Consider the following 21,522-nt stretch of genomic DNA (forward strand, 5'->3'; position numbering starts at 1 on the left):
TGGTGCAGGGTATTTGACTGTAGGTATTTAAAATAATTTTTCACTTCTCATTCTCAAAAAGTGCACCTTTATGTCGTGCGTAGACGACATAAAATCGCATTTTATGCTCTAGACTCTCTAGAGCATAAAAGTAAAATTTTATTCTAAGACTGAGGTAATCGGTCTCAACAGCCAAACAGTTAAAACATATTGCACAATTTTACTGAGCAATAAAATTGTGTAGATGACAAAACTTGTTATATTATTTTATTTTTGCTACAATTTATTACAAATCCGTATTTTCTGTCATTAAATTTAGTAAATCACATAAAATAAGAGTCGATTATCGTTCAAAATTGCTTCGAAATGTTTGACTTGGCAGAAAAACAAGCGTCTGAAACTCTGATCACATGTTGAAAATTTAAAAAAAAAATTAAAAAGTTAGTTGGCGGGAATTGGTTATGTAAATAAATAATAAATAAATATTAGGGGACATCTTACACAGATCAACCTAGCCCCAAACTAAGCAAAGCTTGTACTATGGGTGCTAGGCAACGATATACATACTTATATAGATAAATACATACTTATATACATAGAAAACACCCATGACTCAGGAACAAATATTAGTGTTCATCACACAAAGAAATGCCCTTACTGGGATTCGAACCCAGGACCATCGGCTTCGCAGGCAGGGTCACTATCCACTAGGCCAGACCGGTCGTCCAATGTATTATGTTTTTTCGCTTTACGACAATTTCGTGGTGTAAATTCCCGTGAAAAATATAATTTTATTTTCCTCGCAATCGAAGTGAAAAGCAGAGTGTACAACAAGGGCATAAATGTCCATGTTTACCCTCGTCTACTATTTTGCCTCGGGTAAAAATGGGTCACTTTATGCCCTTTTTGTACAATCTACTATATTTTACACCATGCATGAAATAAAGCAGAAGATGTAGCTGTCCTTGTCATATAATATAATATTCCGATTTGGTTTGGTTGGCGGTGGTTGGTTTGATTTGGGTACAACAACAAGTGCATTCCCTGCACGAAAAAAAATAGGATAGCTACCCCTTATTTCGTCACCGGTCACATATATGTGACTTGTCACTGAAGCTGTATACATAGCTATGTGACTCAGGCGTCGTTTTTCATATTTTTGTATGTGTTTATTGTTTAATACCCGATAAAAAAAGCGCTGGTGGCCTAGCGGTAAGAGCGTGCGACTTTCAATCCGGAGGTCGCGGGTTCAAACCCCAGCTCGTACCAATGAGTATTTCGGAACTTATGTACGAAATATCATTTGATATTTACCAGTTGCTTCTCGGTGAAGGAAAACATCGTGAGGAAACCGGACTAATCCCAATAAGGCCTAGTTTCCCCTCTGGGTTGGAAGGTCAGATGGCAGTCGCTTTCGTAAAAACTAGTGCCTACGTCAAATCATGGGATTAGTTGTCAAGCGGACCCCAGGCTCCCATGAGCCGTGGCAAAATGCCGGGATAACGCGAGGAAGAAGAAGAGACCTACGGTTCACGATGTACTGGTCAATGTAGAGGCCTATTGTGTTTTAACGATTAGATATGGTTTAAATATTACTTTCGAAATGCAATCAGTAGAGAGAGAGAGTGAGTGAGTGAGATGCCTGATAACACCACTCGTATCGTAAGATTTCGGTAAGTCGTATCAAAATAAGATGATAACCATATCAAATTGAACAGAGTAAATCTCCTGGTTCTGTTTTCGACAAGATGCGTACGCAAGCATGACTGTATTGTTCAGATTGCGAGCAAATCACGCAAGATTAAAAAAAACTGTTAAATCAGCGAGGAAATCGATAGTGACGAACAGCAATGCTGAAGTAATCGATATCCAATGAAACCTTTACTCAAGACACCATATCGTCAGTCAAATGTTCAATATATTGAAAAAAAAAACTAGATTATAATTTAATAATATTTTATTACTCGAATACTTATTTCACCAAAATATAAATAAAGGTTTTTCTTAAATATACTATTATATATTTACAAGGTGGACGGATTTTAAAATCACAATAAACTTACTCAATGTAAGTATATTATAAGTGCAGTCTACATAACACTATGTAGTTTTTTTTATATATATCCTAAGATGAACTATTAGGTACATACCAGTCAGTAAATATAGTTGCTAACATTATACATATAAAACCACCAAACAACTAAATAAAAAAAATCATCTGATACTTAAATCCGGTTGATTGAAATTTTGACAAACATCACTGTAATCATCCTTATTATAATATAAATAAATAACAGTCGCATAATATGTATCGTAATATGTACTATTGGCATTTTAACAGTCAATTGTAATCTGTATTATCAATAAATACTTACCTAATTATTTGAAAACTGAATTGATTATTTGATCCCACTTGTCAATTACTTAACATTTTTTATAAGTACCTTTGACTAATACATAAAAATAATAAATTATCACTTAAAACGAAATATAAAATAATATCACAATTGTAGCTATATTTATGTACAAACTTAACCTAATTGAAACACTTAACTTAATAATTGTCTGGTACACTGTACAATAAATAAGTCACTTAAAGAAAATGTGTACCTAATTCTTAAAGTCCATTTTAGGGACCTTTAGCCCAAATTCAAAAATGACTCAATAATAAAAAAAAATCCTAGAAAATTCCCTGGAAATAATTTAATTTGTTCAAATACTTCATAGGACTCAATAATAGATCCCTAAATAAATAGTAGTGCCTTTAAGTGTGTAGTTTATCCACCTGTCCGTTTGTAAGTCATAGTTTACTCGGAATTTCCACGGAATCTATATACTCGTATGTATTTTCATGAAACGATTACGATACGATTACATTTTCACAAATACGATGCTTACTACATACGATCAATGGAAATTGTTTTAATGGTAATCTGTCGCATAGTATTTGAGCTATCTTCGAATAATGATTTTTTTTTTTATATTAATCAAGGTACAGAGCTAATTCTTCATTGTGCGTGGTTTAATACTTATTTGAGCGGATTTAATTTCCTCTATAGTCTTCATGTGATAAGTCCGTGTTCACAAACTTCACATAGTTACCTTACATATTATACATTATGAGTGTATATTGTAATGTTTAGGCATATCTAGAGTGTAACTATTTTTATTAATAAAATTTCGGTAAGCGTTCAAGTTGCTTCTCTAGTGCCGCTTCTCTGGTGTTTTGCTGAAACAAAAAAGAAAGTTGTTTGGTAAACAAAGACAATATTTGAAAACAAAACATTATGGGTGTGAATTGTAATAATTTTACTGGCACAACATTCTTATTTGTAGTTTTATTTTAAGTCCAAAATTAAGAACAGGTTGCATTAGTTAGACACTGCTACTATAAATAATAAAATTATATCTAAAGTAGAGAACCCTTGAAGTGATAGTTAGAAACCTTAAGGCTGTCGGAAAGGGGTCGCTATTTAGCGATAAGACCTCTTGTTGTTTACCCTCTACTTGTGTTACTGTTTTGTTTTTATATTATTGCCTTCTCTCTATTGAGGTGTGCTGTTTGCTATAGGTGAAGAGTATTTGCATTGTATTTATTTGTTTTAGGTATTTAGGTGAAATTTCCTCAGGTGCCGTAACATAATGTTAAAATTAAATTTTTAATACATACCAGTATGCAAAAAAAGATGGTTCTTGAGATTTGTATGTTTGGAGAACCCTCTAGAGCATATGTGGCACTTGTAAGGCCAAGAGCCGCTGTGCACATACATGTGGGACTTAAGGTCTCCAGGCGTAGGGAAGGACTTGGAACAGAGGCTGCATTTGTGTGGCTTCTCCTGTGAAAGAAAGAGAGACATTTATGAGAAAAACTCAAATATAATATGTACCGCCTTTGTTTCGGAATTCATTAAATTGATACCCCGGACAGTCGGGGGAAAAGGCAAATGAAAGTTGAAAATCAAGTAGTTAGTCAGATCGAGATAAGTCTGCAACGATTTTGACAGCATACGCCATGAAAGTGTTTTTTTTTTTTCACGTCAAACTTCTATGAAATTATGACGTTTAAATAACACTTGCACTGCGTGTGCTATCAAAATCGTTGCAGACTTACCGCGGTCCAACTATATTTCTGCAGTATTATTTAACTTATTATAATTTATTCAATTTGCAGACATATCTGCTTGATTTTCAACTTTCATTTGCACTATTGTCAAACCTAAATTGCTTCCGTCTGTCCGGGTGTGTCATTAACTTCGCATACATTTGAAAAACCATAAAACAATGAATCAAATTTCTGGACTACATATCTAACAATACAATTTAGATCGTCTCTGTATAGTATTCGTTTATTCTTTACATTGTTCTGCCAAACCTACGTACCACTGCCCTAAATATCCACATTGAACAAATCAACACCGCCAAAGAAAACAATAATGACCATTATGATCGTTGTTAGTTTGAGAGATATTGATTGCATGACGCCGCAGCTCGTGCAAATGAATCTGTGGAACGTGCTTCCGACACGTGTACAAACGTTCGTTTCTTTTTACAATAGTAGGTTTTAAATGGTACCTGTCTACCAACTTTTTTGTAACTATTTAATCTGTAAGGTTTATTTTACATATTGATATGATATATACATACTGATTTTTATAAGGTACAGTCAGCATCAGCTGTAACGGATAAGATTACCTATGCATCAAAAGTATCTACATAGTACCTACTTAGTAGTAGTAAAAAGTAGTAGTGTTACAAAAATGTGTCTGTTTGTAAATAAAATAAATAAATAAAATAAATAATAAATATTATAGTACAATTTTACACAGATCAACCTAGTCCCACGGTAAGCTCAATAAGGCTTGTGTTGTGGGTACAAGACGACGATATATATAATATACACATATATATAAATACTTATATACGTGGAAAACATCCATAACTCAGGAACAACTATTTGTGATAAACACACAAATAAATGCCCTTACCAGGATTCGAACCCGAGACCTCCTGCTTCGTAATTAATCATTGTTTCAGATACTTTTAGCGTATTTTCAATCCAGTTCAATCGATGCTAACTTTACCTACGTAAATAGATCATTCGTAAATATTTTATATGGATAATAGCATTATTTTCAACATAAAGTGGCAAACATAATTACATCGTGCCTACTGTCATCGTAAATGTCTCGTCATAATCACTCTTCCTCGACATAAACGCGTGCAGGGAGCCTTATTCGTTCCGGTATGAGAGTCGGCGTAAAGGAAGCTTAATTGTTCACGTTACATTCTAAGACCATAGAGAAATATAGTAAGACAAGAGTGCTCACAAGTCTTATGTTGTTGAGATTAGAGTTTCCGGTCGGTGCTACATCTATTGTCACTTGACAGTACTACTACTGCTACTTAAAGTACTGATAATTCCGCTACTCGATGCTAGATGTCGACTATGAAAATACTAATATTTTTGGTACCAAAACTGATGTATGGAGTGAGCACTCTTGTCTTACTATATTTCTCTATGCAAAGACTAACTTAGTTCGCTTTTTAATAGTAGGAATGACTAAATTAGTACCTTTTCTGAACTAAAGGGGCCCACTGATTACCAGTCCGCCGGACAGTATCGGCCTGTCAGTTAGAACAAAATGTTGACAGTTCCGAACAACTGACAGGCCGATACCGTCCGGCGGACTGTTAATCAGTGGGCCCCTTTATGTTTAACATTTGACATAATCTCAACAACTCAACTCAATTGAGAGTGGTAAAGGGTAGCATGTTCCTTCTAACTCTCAATTTATTAATTTTCATAAGTAACAAAACAAAAATAATTTATTTTATCGACTTAATTAATTTGTCCAGTTTATCCCATCCCTACGGAGCAACTGCATGGCGGTATATTTCGACGACTTATATAAAACACACCGCTGATGACTTTAATTTAAGACAAATTGAATAAACCATATCGTCGTTCCGCTGTGGTTTTCGTGGACTCAATTATTATAGTGGCGATAAACGTGTTAATGGAGCACTTTGATGGTATACTAGTTGGACGCTCCACTTTAAAGCATTAAGGCTTGTCGCGACTTAACTTGATGTAAAAAAGGGTGTATATAACCATAGCGAACAATCTCATTTTGTATTTCATCAAGATAAAAATATGACGGTTAGTGTGTAAAATAATAATAATAAACGAAATTTCAATTTCAATTATGGCTCTTAGTGTTCCAAGAACTGTTTGTTTAATAAAGCAAAAATCTCAAAATTTAATAAAATAGGTATTCTAACAGCGGATATCAAAGTTTTTTTGTTTCCTTTCCTACAACATTAAAATATCATTAAAATGAGTTCATAATCAAACCTCCGACAAAAATCCAATTTGATATCCTAGGACCGGCCCTCCCATTCATTTTCGCTCACCGCCCACTGCCATGAATGAAATATAATAAAGGTTTTACGGCAAAATCAAGAAGCCCACTTTTAGCGTACCACCTCGATACAACTGGAAAGGTGAACTTGATTGGTCCGGACTGCTATCCGCGGTAGCTCAATCAAGGCGGCAAAAAAACGACACCCGATATTATTTCGACCTTTCCCGCTACCGAATATTGCATATACGAGTATAAATCAATAAACAAAGAGCCATTAGTTGTCAGACAATTTCCGCTGGATAAATCACAACAGGTAAAAACGAGTTTTCATGTACTACGCAGACAATGAAGGGTAATATAAAGGTAGACAAGGTAAGAAACAAAATTATTGCTAGATTCTTTCACTTATGTTTTTCGGATCTTGTGGCCATGGATTTACGTGTAATATACTAAGAAATAAATTCCCGATTTAGTAGTCATCCTAGAATTAAATTAGAATTACCTATTAGAGTTTTCGGTTCAAGAAAAAAATATAATAATTTTAACTTTTCATACAAAGAGAAGCCTAAATAAACTGATGCTACTAATCACGAGGGCTTTAGTGCACTAAATCGAAGCAATATCGTCAGAATAATCGTTTTGATCTCCACTCGACTGTTTACTTTCATAACCTCTTATTTTCACGATGTTAAATACCAAAGTTAACTTTATTTGGTATTATATAAAGTTCATTTTTTTAAATCAACCTTACAAAGTTACTATGTTGTGAATATAGCAGTGGCAATCCTGCAGCAGTGACGTATGGGCGAGCGATACGCCTCGTCCGCGTTATGGAAATCCAATGCAAATGCAGTGCTTCGGTTAATTTAACTAAATAAATTGATGCGCCAGTAACGTGCGAGTACCCTTATTCTGGTTTTGTAATCATAAAGAAGCTTAAATAAATTTCAATCGTTTTACATCTCAAAGAACAAACCTAACAAAGCGTCGTTACTAAATATTACCCAAAGAACAGCGAACCTCAGAAAAGGTACCTATGGTTTATGGAAAACTGAATAAACATATATTTAACTTGATCTTAAATAAATAGCTCGATAGAAAGCAGAACTGAATTAGACTTAGACCTATCATTCCTTCGCAAAAAATATACTGAATTATTTTCTGATATTTGAAGAAAGAATAGTATAGACTACTGTTTCTTTGATTAAACCTGCATTTGACTCAAACGAATACCTACTCGTATAAAAATAATTCATAAGTCACTATAAAAAGGTATACAAAACAAGAACAAATTGAAAATATGCAGATCAGAATAAGGCCGAGAAAGGCCTAATAGGTATTGGTATTTTACTCCTTAGTTCCACAGTCTCGTTTCACGGTATATCAGTACGAGATATGGGTTGCGTGTTTATTTGAGATAAGTGAATTTTAATTAGTTCTAAAGGATGGACTTTCATGGTTAATAACACTCTAGTCAGTGAATTGAAAGCATTAAATTTGTATTCATATTCAACATACCTACTGAAAATCTTGGCTCGCTGATTTTTTTTTTCATTAATTGCGCACAGTTTGATCCTTTAGTCATTTCTGGTAAATTTATTATATGCTTGGGAATAACGAACAGGTTTTTAAAATGATACTACTATCAAATATGAGGTATTAAAACTGAGTTAATGTATACCTACTATTAATATTCCTGGCCTAAACACGACTAGATAATAAAGAGGTTTATGTCTAGGTTACAAAGAGCGTTGGAGATTCTTCCGTATTATTATGAAATAAACCTAATTAAGATTAAGTTAGGTAAGAAAAATCACGGTGTTAATGTATTTTAATTCGCTCACTAAAAAAAAGTCTCGTAGGTGCCTTAGGTCAAATTATGTATTTACGGCTCTCTAAACGAATACTTAGTTCGATTTCTAACTCAATTAGAGTAATAAAATGATGCATACATAACTTACATTAATATATTCAAAGAATAGAAGCTGCAATTAATAACCGTGGCCCAATTATTGATTCCGGACAGTAATCAATATTGTGGGCTCAATCTGGATCCAAGACAAGGAGCATATTAATTGGTCCCTCATATAACGACGGGTCCGCTGCGACGTGATTACAACTGGTTCGAAATAAGAGACGGTGCACACTGACATTTTATAATTTTTATCATCATCATCATCATATCAGCCCCACTGCTGAGCGTAGGCCTCTCTTCTAGTAGGTACGCCACTTGTCCCGGTCATGAGCTAATCTCATCCAGAAGTAACCCGCAATTTTCCGGATGTCATCCACCCAACGAGCCAACGGACGCCAGGCGCTTCTTTCCGATAATTTTTATACCAATGATTATTTGGCGATTATGTACAAAATGTTAAAAAAAGAGTTGAGACACTTTAACAACTACATATTTTGCTTTTGCCAGTTCTTTGGTATTATTACTAAGCTAGTATTAAAAGAGGGCAGTTGTTAATTTCATAAAAAATATGATTTTAACATTAAAAAATTATATTCATTCTATTTACTTTATTTGTACGAGTTCACACGATGTTAAACTTATCTCCTAAAGCGATTTAGCATAAAATCAAGTCTAGACGCTTTTTTAAGTGCCGTTTTGGTGGAATCTAGTTTAATTAATGTTTGTCTCGGAGCTTTTGATCACCAACATTCAAATGTTAATCGATATTAAATCATTAACGCTTACTCCAAATGGTCCAAATGTTGACTGTAGTAGACATAGCATTTTTGGTTTCAGGTTTTTTGAACTGATGTCAATGAACTTTAAATGACACAAACTTTTCACTTTACTTAACATTTTATTTTAGCACATAGAAATTAATTTCTATACATACACAGAAATTAATCTTAATAATTTGTAAGCTGGTTACAAAATCATGAACTTACCCTTACCTACCTATTTCATTAAGTCACCTCTCGGGAATAATTTAATCAGTACGGTCAGCAAAAGAACGATAAAGCATGATTGATAGTGCTGCCGACGGTACAGATGCAATCGGCCGGGCTGTATATGCACGTAATTTTTGTTCGTGATTATATTTACGCATACAGTTGAGGCAAAAAGTACTGAGATATTTATAACTTCTCATTTCATGATGACTGATATGGAATAAGCAAATAAAAGAAGGTTAATTTATACATTTTTTGCTACTAGTTTTAAGCTAGCACCAAAGCAAACTTTTTTTTTAAGTAGGCACTTGTTACAGTTAATGGTATTATTTTGTGTTGTAATGAATCACCAGTCACAGTAAAATGTACTAAAAACAAAACACCTTAGGTAAGACCTTAATAAAAAAATAAAAAAATAGCTTTTACTTTATTTTAACACATTCATAACATATGTAAAAGTTATATTTTTTATGTAGTTCGTTGAGCGCCGTATTAATTTTATCGTGTTATTATTGAGTGACATATCTGAAAGGCCGGTACTTAGCAGCCGAGCAATATATTTTAATATTCGTTTGATGGAGTCGTGAGTGCGAGATAACGTCGAGGCGGTATCGTCTATTTGTTACATAGTGTGTTATTATATTCATAATCGTTTGTTTTTTGGTAGGTAAGTATTCAGTGAGCGTTGAAAGTTTCACTTTCTTTCTTTCTTTCTTTCTTTGGAATCGATTTTTTTTTGTATCCAGTTAGATACATTTTTGAATATAGTTTAAGTAATAGTTAGGTACTAACTATGGTGTAATTATAGTAATTGATTTAATTATTAATATGAATTTAAGTAATGCAAAAAGTAAAAGTCGAGGAGTAGTGAGAAACTCTCTTAGTTGGCTCACTTTTAAGAATTGTGTTAATTTTATAAACAATATGGACATATTTGGATCAAAAATTCAGATAAGTTTATGCCCAGTTTTCTAAAGAAATTCTAGAGCTAGAATTTGTTGATAAATAAAACGTAGATCATTGCGGACACGTCCCTTAAGTACAAGTATTGCTACGTGTGAAGACTCGAGCACAACACAATGGGCTCATGCCATGTCATTAGAAGTTTCATAAAATCACTGGCACAATAATTATTGACACATCTGTTTTTTGCCGTCACCATCGTCATTATGCTATACTTACTGAGGCGGAAAATAGCATTAACTGCACGCATTTCTTTGTACAGTATAAAAAAACCTTCGTTAAAATGGCTTCTCGCACGCGCTGCTTGATTAAATTATGATTGTGAGTACTCCATTGGTCATTATTTGTAAATCAAGTGTATTGTTTTTTTTTAACGGCATCCGGATCAGTTGCAGATGTCGAAGACACGCGATCTTTATTATACGCTCTGCCATATGTTGTATATGATTAAGTAACTGATTATGCACGGATATTGTGTCAGAATGGTTTAGATTTCGGTGTTATCGCCAAAATATAGATGGCGATAAGGCGATAACACTTTTCACTCTATACCTACAAAACAAAAGTGCCTTCCCTTATTCAGGCACTAGCTTTTGCCCGCGACTTCGTCTACGTGCAATCAATAACGGTAGCTAGAGTAAGTATAGCGCCTGGATAAAGTGTAAAGCAATCATTCAATTTGATAAGCTTAATTGCCTACATCAATTATCAGGCAATTTATTAACTCTCTCAATTCCACCCCCCTTTTCACTCTCTTTAGGGATGATTTCCGACATGAAAACTATCCTATGTCCTTCCCCGGGACTAAAGCTATCTCTATGCCAAATTTAAACTAAATCCGTTCAGCGGTTTAAGCGTGAAGAGGTAACAGACAGACAGATAGACAGACACACTATTAGTATGGATTAATATATATTACTTTTGCCCGCGACTTCGTCTGCGTGGAATTAGTGACAGCAGCTAAAGTAGGTATAGCGCCTGGATAGGATAATGCTAACTAATAGCAATCATTCAGTTTGCGCATTGATTACTTCAATTATTAAGTAATTCATTAACTGTTTCAATTCCTCCCCACTTTGCACTCTCTTCAGGGATGATTTCCGACATAAAAACTATCCTATGTCCTTCCCCGGGACTCAAGCTATCTCTATGCCAAATTTAAACTAAATCCGTTCAGCGGTTTAAGCGTGAAGAGGTAAAGACAGACAGACAGACAGACAGACACACTACTAGTATGGATTAATATATTAATATACTAGCTTTTGCCCGCGACTTCGTCTGCGTGGAATTAGTGACAGCAGCTAAAGTAGGTATAGCGCCTGGATAGGATAATGCTAACTAATAGCAATCATTCAGTTTGCGCATTGATTACTTCAATTATTAAGTAATTCATTAACTGTTTCAATTCCTCCCCACTTTGCACTCTCTTCAGGGATGATTTCCGACATAAAAACTTTCCTATGTCCTTCCCCGGGACTCAAGCTATCTCTATGCCAAATTTAAACTAAATCCGTTCAGCGGTTTAAGCGTGAAGAGGTAAAGACAGACAGACAGACAGACAGACACACTACTAGTATGGATTAATATATTAATATACTAGCTTTTGCCCGCGACTTCGTCTGCGTGGAATTAGTGACAGCAGCTAAAGTAGGTATAGCGCCTGGATAGGATAATGCTAACTAATAGCAATCATTCAGTTTGCGCATTGATTACTTCAATTATTAAGTAATTCATTAACTGTTTCAATTCCTCCCCACTTTGCACTCTCTTCAGGGATGATTTCCGACATAAAAACTTTCCTATGTCCTTCCCCGGGACTCAAGCTATCTCTATGCCAAATTTAAACTAAATCCGTTCAGCGGTTTAAGCGTGAAGAGGTAAAGACAGACAGACAGACAGACAGACACACTACTAGTATGGATTAATATATTAATATACTAGCTTTTGCCCGCGACTTCGTCTGCGTGGAATTAGTGACAGCAGCTAAAGTAGGTATAGCGCCTGGATAGGATAATGCTAACTAATAGCAATCATTCAGTTTGCGCATTGATTACTTCAATTATTAAGTAATTCATTAACTGTTTCAATTCCTCCCCACTTTGCACTCTCTTCAGGGATGATTTCCGACATAAAAACTATCCTATGTCCTTCCCCGGGACTCAAACTATCTCTATACCAAATTTCAACTAAATCGGTTCATTGGCTTAAGCGTGAAGAGGTAACAGACAGACAGACAGACACACTTTCGCCTTTATAATATTATTAGTATGGAAGTATGGATTAATGTATTAATATTAATATAGTATGGATTTGAGTAGTGTCTACGTAGTTTTCAACTAGGTAGTAATATAAAATTAACTTCTCGCTTCGGGGCGCTAGCAATAGATATACCAAAATTGCATTACTAATTTTCCTACTATGTGTAATGTGTTATTATCATGTGCCAAACATTTCCCAAACACGTAAGTACTATAATATTACATTCCAAATACATCAATAAATGAACCCATTTATTTAAGCAGTCAATCACAAATCCGAACAATCCACATGCTTTCATATCCGTGCTTATTTTATTTCATACGAAACTTATGAGGCGATCGTGAAAGCAGTCTTTAATCATATCAAACAATACACGATACATATATCTTTAATGTGGACCAAATGAAAGGCCCACAAAGCTATAGTGAATTGTTTATGGTTCGAGATTCGATGGAAAATGTATGAGAAAGCATATGAATTTATGGTACTAAATATACTGTAGGGCTAGATTCGCATGAATTGTTATTCAAGTTACGTTTTTTTTGAAATTCAAAGACTACGTAAAAGAGTCTATTATATAGCTCTATATATCATTTGTACGTATATAACACGAGTATAACTTATCGTTACCTCTATCAGAACTGTTAATACTTATTTATGGGTTCTCTGTTTTATTCGTAATGATTTTATTGGTCAAACAGCATTTCAAAACCACCAAATAACCGATAAACCCCAAAATAAACTAATTAAGCACAGACAAATGTCGACTTCATTTCCTCATCACGCCAATTAGTCGATGGAAATGGCCAAAATATATTGCCTTATCTGTAAAGACAGTAAATGTCAGGCAATCAGTAAACTAGTTGCACTGTACAGGTTACATTGATCCACATAGAATGGAAAGTGGGCAATAAAATACATTAATGGTGTCTACTTCCTGCTGATCGAAATTGCCAGACGCTTACAAGTTTGTCGAAACGATAGTTCAGGAATATCACCTCAGGAAATTACTCGTTTAGAACAAGGTACTTAAATATGCCAATCCAAGACAATAACTATTTATTCGTTTTAGACAATATATGGAGGGATTTTATCAAATAAAAACATTTCTAATTATATTTTTTTTTGTTATTGAAAACCAATTTATACCATACATTTCATACAAAATCTCTGTTTCCGGTTATTGCATCCTAACATTAAGATCTTTTACCAGTAAGACAATTTAAGCACATTCATGATGTCACAACGTTAGAAATTTATAATGCAGTAGGTACCCTGTAATCTCAAAACTTTGTCACCTGTCACAAAGTGATACTTCTAATTCATAAAAAAATTCCATTCAGCAGCGGCTAGCAATCTAAAAAGCCGTTGCGGCGATTCCATTTTTTAACCCCCATACAAGGCAGGTGCATGGGAACATGCCCAGGCGCCGCTGCACCGGTCCCATATACCGCCGACCCAGCCCTAAAACGGCACAAGTATACCTACAAATTGCCTTATAATACAACCCTTCTCTTCACGGCAATACACTTTTAATGAGATTATGGAGGCAATATGGCTATAAACCTGGGACTTTTATATTGTACAAAAAATAATCCTTTGAATATGACGTACGTCGTAAAGGGTCATTTTGGAAGAGACGGCCTCACTCGTAAGTATATGTTTATGCTTACGAAAATTTTATTTTAATAGGTCGACGTCAAATGAGATTGGAGATAATTTACTTATTTTTATTTAATTTTGTTGCATTTAACCCTTGATACCCCTAACGTAAAACGCCTTGTACTTAATAATTAGAGGGTATTAAGATATCATGTTAATAAAATACCTACGATTCTAATAAAGCCTTGTATTTAGTTTAATACAGCATTATTCACAGCATTTCGTTACCTCCTTGCAAGTTAAACAACTGAAGGCGGAAGCATATATTTTCCTGAACAAATCTCGTGCAATTTATCCAATGAAAAGTGCCAACCACCAAACACGTTGACAAACGCAAATCGGATTCTGATTCGAAACAACTACCAATCTCCGTAGCTCCTCGTTACTTTACTGAGCGGTCTAAGCACAGTGCGAGTAGCGGTTTAGAATCTACAGGTGTACAGAAAATATCATGGATTGTAAAATTCCTATCGACATTGCAAAACATTAACTTGTCAAATAAATATATTTGGAAGGATAATAAGTATACATATTTATAAACAAAACATTAAGGCTGGCAGCTGATCTAATAACATATATGGTGCGGTAACTATCACTACCTATACGTGCGTATGTCGAAAATTTAAAGGGCCATATGTAGTTAGTAGGTACTTACTGTAAAACGTTGTACAATACACGTGCGAAAAGGTAATTTGCAACTCGTGTCGATTTAAGTTTATCGCCACTCGTTGCGAATATCCTACTTTTCGCACTTGTATCCTAATGTAATATTTAACAACACTATTATGCCACAATAGTTTTATTCACTTTGGTACCTACCTACTTTTACTGATCATAATAATACGTTATTGTAATATACAGTACTCTTTAGCAAAAATACTCATCCACCGAGTTTCCGCCATTAGCTTGCAATTTAAGTCCTTTCCGTAACGCTTTGTGTGATCAGCAATTGTGGCTACCAAGTGCTGAGACAGACAGACAGACGGACAGTGACAACAAACAAACTAACGAGTAGAAAAGTGTCAAGTGAGTGAGGGAAGATAGACAGAGTTCTTGGACATTTGCAACTGACCCAAGATATACAGAATTCTAACACTAAAACTTAATGAACGGTCAGATAATATTGACTTAGCAAATAAGAAATATTTAAGTAATTATTAGAGTCTGGTAAATTTAATTTCTTAGCAAAAAAGGCAAGTCGCCACCTAAAAGAAAAAATGTAACTGTAAATTCAATAAGATATTAGGCAGGTAAGTACTTAAGAAAAAGTAGGTACGCGTACTAAAGAAACTATGGTTACGTACTGTAAATAAATAATTATTAATTTAAAACTACATTAGGTACCTATCCGTGAAAATTACAGAAACCAGCCATATTAAATTCATCTTTTTGAGAAAGTTCCATAGACAAAGCTTGATAGAGAAACAATGCTCATTCGCGTCAAGATATAGGGAGCCTTAACGAGCTATCACTAAGCTGTGAGTAGGGTTATCTAGCAGAACAAGCCGGCATTGACTTTGGAAATTTAGATTAAAGCATTATCCTTTTTTCTAGCTATAAGTTTTGTAGAATTGAAACTTTAAATTAAAAGAAAAACTATAATGAGGCTTGACAATAATTTTAAACCAAATCTGACTGATTCTGTCACTAATATTTTTTAAGATTTCTGCAAGTGAATAATTTGACTTAAATGACTACCAGTATAGAAGTAAACACACGTTTAATTAGAAGATTTTTACAACATTTTTGCAATAATATGGTGCTAACCCTACTTGACCAGTAATGTCTATTGTGAGCCTTGCACACATATCAGGCTATCGCACAATGATAGTGCCCTAGCGGGCAACGTAATTCGCGGACAGCTCAAAAGAACCTTAAGCGCGGAGGCCTATCAATCAGCTAGCCTATTGTATGCACCCTCTTATTGTAATGCTGAGTAGGGACAGAATGGGACGATAACATTACAATGACAAGACAAGCAAGGTAAGTAATATATTTAGGCTTCGCTTCGAATGTATACTCTATAAAGGAGTCAAAATTACCTAATAATCTGAACCCAATTAAACTCTTATCCTGTAGGATAAAAAATTAAAATATGGCTATAACTATAATGAAATATCGATTGGCATACAATATTTTTTATTAACACTACGAATTTTACAGTAAAGAGATCATTCATTAATAATATAAAATATGTACATGATTTAAAAACAAGTTTGTTCATATGAATCACCGAACGTTTGCTAACACAGGTACAGCGGCCAAATTCACGTTCCCACGACTGGCCAAGGAACCGTATCGGCCAAGACGATACCGAAGACGAGGCCAGCAGACCGTGGCTTCACACGACCGTGTGTGAACTGCTATATGAGATGCTACCGTTTTTTAATGCTGTATGGAATTATTACTCTAAATAGGTACAATAGGAATACTCTGAAAACTGCTCCCTGATTTACAAAAGGCCAAAATATGGCCCTCACGTGTGTTTTGAGATATTAATATATATATATATTTAAGTATGCTCATGAGCAAATAAAATGGGGCACATTGTATGGAAACGTCTAAAAAAACTTAACAAAGGGAGTCTAAACATAGGTCAAATAATGACCTTTTTTAACATAGAAAACATGAATTGATTTCGTAAATATACCGTTAAATAATGGAAAGAAACAGGGTTCGCAAAAGTAAATAAAGCACGGTGTTACAATAAGCAATAAACGTATCCAAATTCTAGTAAAATAAAACGAACAACTCGTAACACGTGAAACCAAACGTGTAACACGCTTGAACAACCCGATCCATGATAACTAAAGCATACAAAATCAAATTAACCTATTACGAACAATGTCGCCACGGTCTCCTGCGCAGGGGTGTTCCCACGATGACCTGACCCGGTAATTTATTGGCCCTTGAACGCCTTAACTATAACTGCCTGTGACCACAGGTGCGTCTTAAGGGTTGGCGAGGTAGGGTTTTCAAGATGTTACCAAATATTTAAAGCCTTAATTCTAGCTTAAATTTTAATGAATTGACCATTGTTTGGGATGTGGTAAAATATTTATGGTGTGGTACCTATGGTAAGTGGTTTATAAGTAGAAATTATATTTTCATATACACATAAAATAACATAAATATATAAATACAGTGAAAAACAGTTACGGTGCCTTTTAATATTAGGGATCCCAAGTAATAAAGTTCGCCTTTGTACGAATGTGATATTTATTGTGTTACACTGAATTTCACACAGGTATATGCATACACTTATGTTGGAAAAATCTCAAAAGTAAGTGAAGGGAAGTTTTACATATACACATACATATATACATGACATATAAAGCAAAATTAAGTAAACGGCTCACTAACATTCATAACATTATTACACTTACTAATGATAGTTATGCATGTCAATTTCACAATATAAAAAAAAGGTTTCAAGCCAAAGAAAAGCGTCGTGACAGCCCTGTGCTCATTGACCGTGTGCACTTGTGTGATTTTCTTAAGTCGCCTCAACATGAGGTCATAGTTAAAGTAAAAACTCAGGTGGGGCGTTATGGGAAGCGAGCACGGTAACATCACCGTATAATGTGCATCAAGCTTTGCCGGCCAGTAATATAGCACTTTAGGATAAATCATCGTTACTAATTTTACATTATTGTACAAGATTTTATAAAAATAGGAATAAACTTAAGTTGAGTAACTTTAAGAAGGGTGGGTGTCACACGTAAAAATATAGATTTATACTAGTTTTTCACTTACATACCACTCTGCGCAAACCTAAGTTTACTTACCTGCCTAGATGTAGATTATTTAAAGATCTTTGGGGTTGTTTATAGTATTACAATAGAATGTAAGCCGGATCTGAGTAATTTGAATAGAATTACCAAAGAATCCCAGTACGTAAACAATCCCAGTTTCCTCTAAATAAATTAATAATTTAATATTCAATCGACCAGCCATTATCATCAATAAACAATCGAGCAACTGATTAGTAACTACATGTTGTCGCATAAAAAAACAATTGCAGTATCTTACAGTGACATGAAAAAGGATACGCTTAGTATGTGAATTATCAGAAGAAAAAACTTTAATGGTAGTCTATTGTCTTTGCATCAAGGATAACCCGTTTTTTATATCGTTCTGTAAAGTGTGGATAATTTCCGCGATGAAGCAAGACAGTACCTACTAGGATATGATTGAAAAGGACATTATATCGGTAGATACACAGTAATTACGCGATGATGTACATTCTGTAAGTACTTTAATTACTCTTATTAGCTTTACTCCTTTTTAATTCCTTATCTTTCTAAGCACACATCTCGAAGAATGTGAAAAAACGCTTAGTTAAGGTGCATGTCTGGAGCATTGTTTTATATGCGTGTGAGACGTGGACACTGACACAACGGGACAGAGAGCGATTGGAGGCCTTTGAAATGTGGTGTTGGCGGAGGATGCTAAGGATTAGCTGGACAGAAAGGAAGACGAACGAAGAGGTCCTGAGCATGGCAGGAGAAAAGAGATGCCTGTTAGACACAATAGCTATCAGAAGGGGCAAGATGGTTGGCCACCTGATACGGCACGACAGATTCTTTTTAAACATCGTGGAAGAGGAAGGCCCAGGCTCACATTATCTCAGCCAAATAAAAGATAGAGTTTCTGTCGTGTCGTACAAGGGAGTTAAAAGGCTGGCCCAGCAAAAAGAAGAGTGGCGATAACTCCACCGACAAGAGCATAGCTCTTAAATACTGATGATGATGATCTTTCTACAATTTTTCATCTTTACAAGCGAAGCAATAAGTATTTATTTATTATGGCCTTTATTAAACTTACTCTTGTTACAAGCTGTTTAACTTCACACTTGTAGGACGTGTAACAGTAAATCAAATGAAACAAATTTACGAGTAAATACATGTTGTTTACACCAATCGATATATCAATAAGACTTATAGCGTGAAAACTTTTATAATTGTTTTCAAAACGTATCCCTCCCCGCAGCTCGCTCCCACGACGGTCTAAGACACATGACTTTTCCGCCTCGCCGCACTCGACTACGCAAGCCTTTGTGGTCTTCTTGATATGATATTCAAGTGAGAAAAATACTCGAAATGTTGTGTCACATACTTCTGACACTAAAAATCGGTTAAATCAACCAACTATAATTGAAGAACAAGAATTTGTAATAATTTTCATATAATTTTGTAGTATCATACCTTTATGTGTGTCATTCGATGATAATACAAGTTTGAACTAGCTGTGAATCTCTTCCCACAATGCTGGCACTGATGTGGCTTTTCCCCGGAATGTATTCTTCTATGAGTGTTAAGACTGCTTGAAGTGCTGAATCCTTTATTGCATACCATACATACATGTGGTTTTTCACCTGAAAATGGACAAATCTGAATGAACAAATTTGAATCTTAGTCTGGTCCTACACATCGTAGTAGGTACTTATGTATATTATAGGACAAATAGAACAGCTCTGGAGCTGAATTAAAATTTGTTAAAGTTTTATTATTGTTATAATCGACTCACAGTGCAGTCCATGCGTAATACCAATAAGAACGAAAGAGATGCCAGATGATGGGGCTCATAGTGTATTTTGCGCACACTAATCAGAGCGCGAGCGATCATATCATATCAATATCTAAACCTTAACAGATTTGAGAATTAGAATACCGCTCCCCGAGGTTAATAAAATTTAGCCTAGCGAGGAATACATACCTGTATGTGTTCTCATATGTCTTTTTAATAATGAAGGTCTATCGAATGCTTTCCCGCACACTTCACAAGGCAGTAATGCTCTTTCAGACTTCGCTGGTTTTCTTTGGACTTTCGGTGTCATGTCTAGTAGCTCACTTGATGAGCCGGCGGATGATGATGCAAGGGAATCACCAGAAACTGACTTGTGCTCATCATCGGGACCCGAGGGTGGTGATATTGGTAATAGTACTCTCGATAGAAGCGACGTTGAGAGGTCTAATGGTGAATCTGAAAGAAATAAAGTTAGATAAGGTTAGGTTTCAACCCATACAGTAAGTAAAATATTTATGTGGGTAAAACTGAAAGGAATATGAGACAGTTAAGGGTTTGTCTATTTATTATATTATATGATACAACAAACACTATTTAAGATTACTTTGGAGATAGCATAATTCAAAAGTTATTATAGATTCTACTATTTCAACATGCACCTAATATAGAGATATTTTATTTAGAAAATTGTATGATTTGAAACATTCATTTGAATACGGTATTGATTTTAAAATAAATCTGCAGATAGCAGGCGAAATGTATTGACGGGCAACTAGAGATGTTATCATTGCCATCTGTCTGTTAGCCGCTGCAACTGCTATCCGTGATCTTAAAATACATATAGAAAACAGAGTACGTGCAGCAAATGTTAAAGATATAAATGTAGATTTCAAGTAGAACGCGGCGACTAATTAATCCACAGCATCTGCGACACTGTATTAAAGCTATGAAGATTTATAGGCAATCTCACAAGATAACTTTGTACGAAGGCCGCGGATTATAAATGCAGACTTTAGGAACAAAAGTTCTGAACCAACACTTTTTCACGTCAGAGTCAAAACTGGTTTAATTTTAAGACGGGCAATAAACATAAATTGTCTAGACTTCCTTGGATACGTTACGGTTGTTCGTGAAATTGGTTAATTAAAATTTCGCTTGATTGGATCAATATTCTAATGAAAGTTTTTATATAATTATAATTAATGTTCAACAATCAATTTGATCCCATACATGTGAGAGCATTATTATTTGTATCAGCCTCTTACCGATTCCTGGCGGTTGTGATTGTGTTGAGTAAATGCTATGCGAAATATATGCGTTAAAATCTTAGTCTTCAAGTTATGATAAGTGATGGTTATTTACTTGCAGAATATTTTACCAATTGGTTTTAAATAGTTCTTATCGATTCATATCAAGGACTTTTCGAGTATGAAATCAAAGGTTTCAGGAATTCGTTGCGACCATATTACAAAAGCTTTTTTCCGCTTTTCGTTTTATTATGAATAAAAAACCTGTATTACTGAGATAGTGAGTAGGTACGTAGCCATCCTCAAACGGATACAAAGTGCAGATTTTCTGAGAGGATCTAGCTAGGATTGTATCTCAACTCAACAAGAGATGTAAAGCAGCGTCTACTAATAAGCGTGAGAATAAGCGAAGCGGTTTGTTAATCAATCCGGGTCTTGAAAATAACAAATTAAGTTTTCCATTATTGTCGTTTGTCATGTATACTGCGTATCCTCCTAAGGCGGGGCCTTACAAATAAATAAAAAACAAAATTTGCTAGTGAAATGTTTATACCTAGGTAGTCGTATTTTGTAGGAAAGAGAGTTGTTTTTGTTTTGTTTGAAACCAACAAATG

At 34.8% G+C, this 21,522-nt stretch overlaps 1 protein-coding gene across 1 annotated transcript in view; it reads right to left on the minus strand.

Moving 5' to 3' along the window:
- Window positions 1-3,064: 3,064 nt before the first annotated feature.
- LOC134791894 (zinc finger protein 177-like) overlaps window positions 3,065-21,522 on the minus strand; it is a 65,733-nt gene continuing 47,275 nt past the window's right edge. The window contains exons 4-7 of the mRNA XM_063763016.1: window positions 19,851-20,117; window positions 19,340-19,509; window positions 3,650-3,815; window positions 3,065-3,208 (exon numbers count right to left, since the gene is read on the minus strand). Of these exons, the coding sequence (XP_063619086.1) occupies window positions 3,171-3,208; window positions 3,650-3,815; window positions 19,340-19,509; window positions 19,851-20,117 (641 nt within the window). The 3' untranslated portion in view covers window positions 3,065-3,170. The remainder of the gene's footprint in view (window positions 3,209-3,649; window positions 3,816-19,339; window positions 19,510-19,850; window positions 20,118-21,522) is intronic.

This window comes from Cydia splendana, chromosome 1, assembly GCF_910591565.1.
Source record: "Cydia splendana chromosome 1, ilCydSple1.2, whole genome shotgun sequence".
Lineage (NCBI taxonomy): Eukaryota > Metazoa > Arthropoda > Insecta > Lepidoptera > Tortricidae > Cydia > Cydia splendana.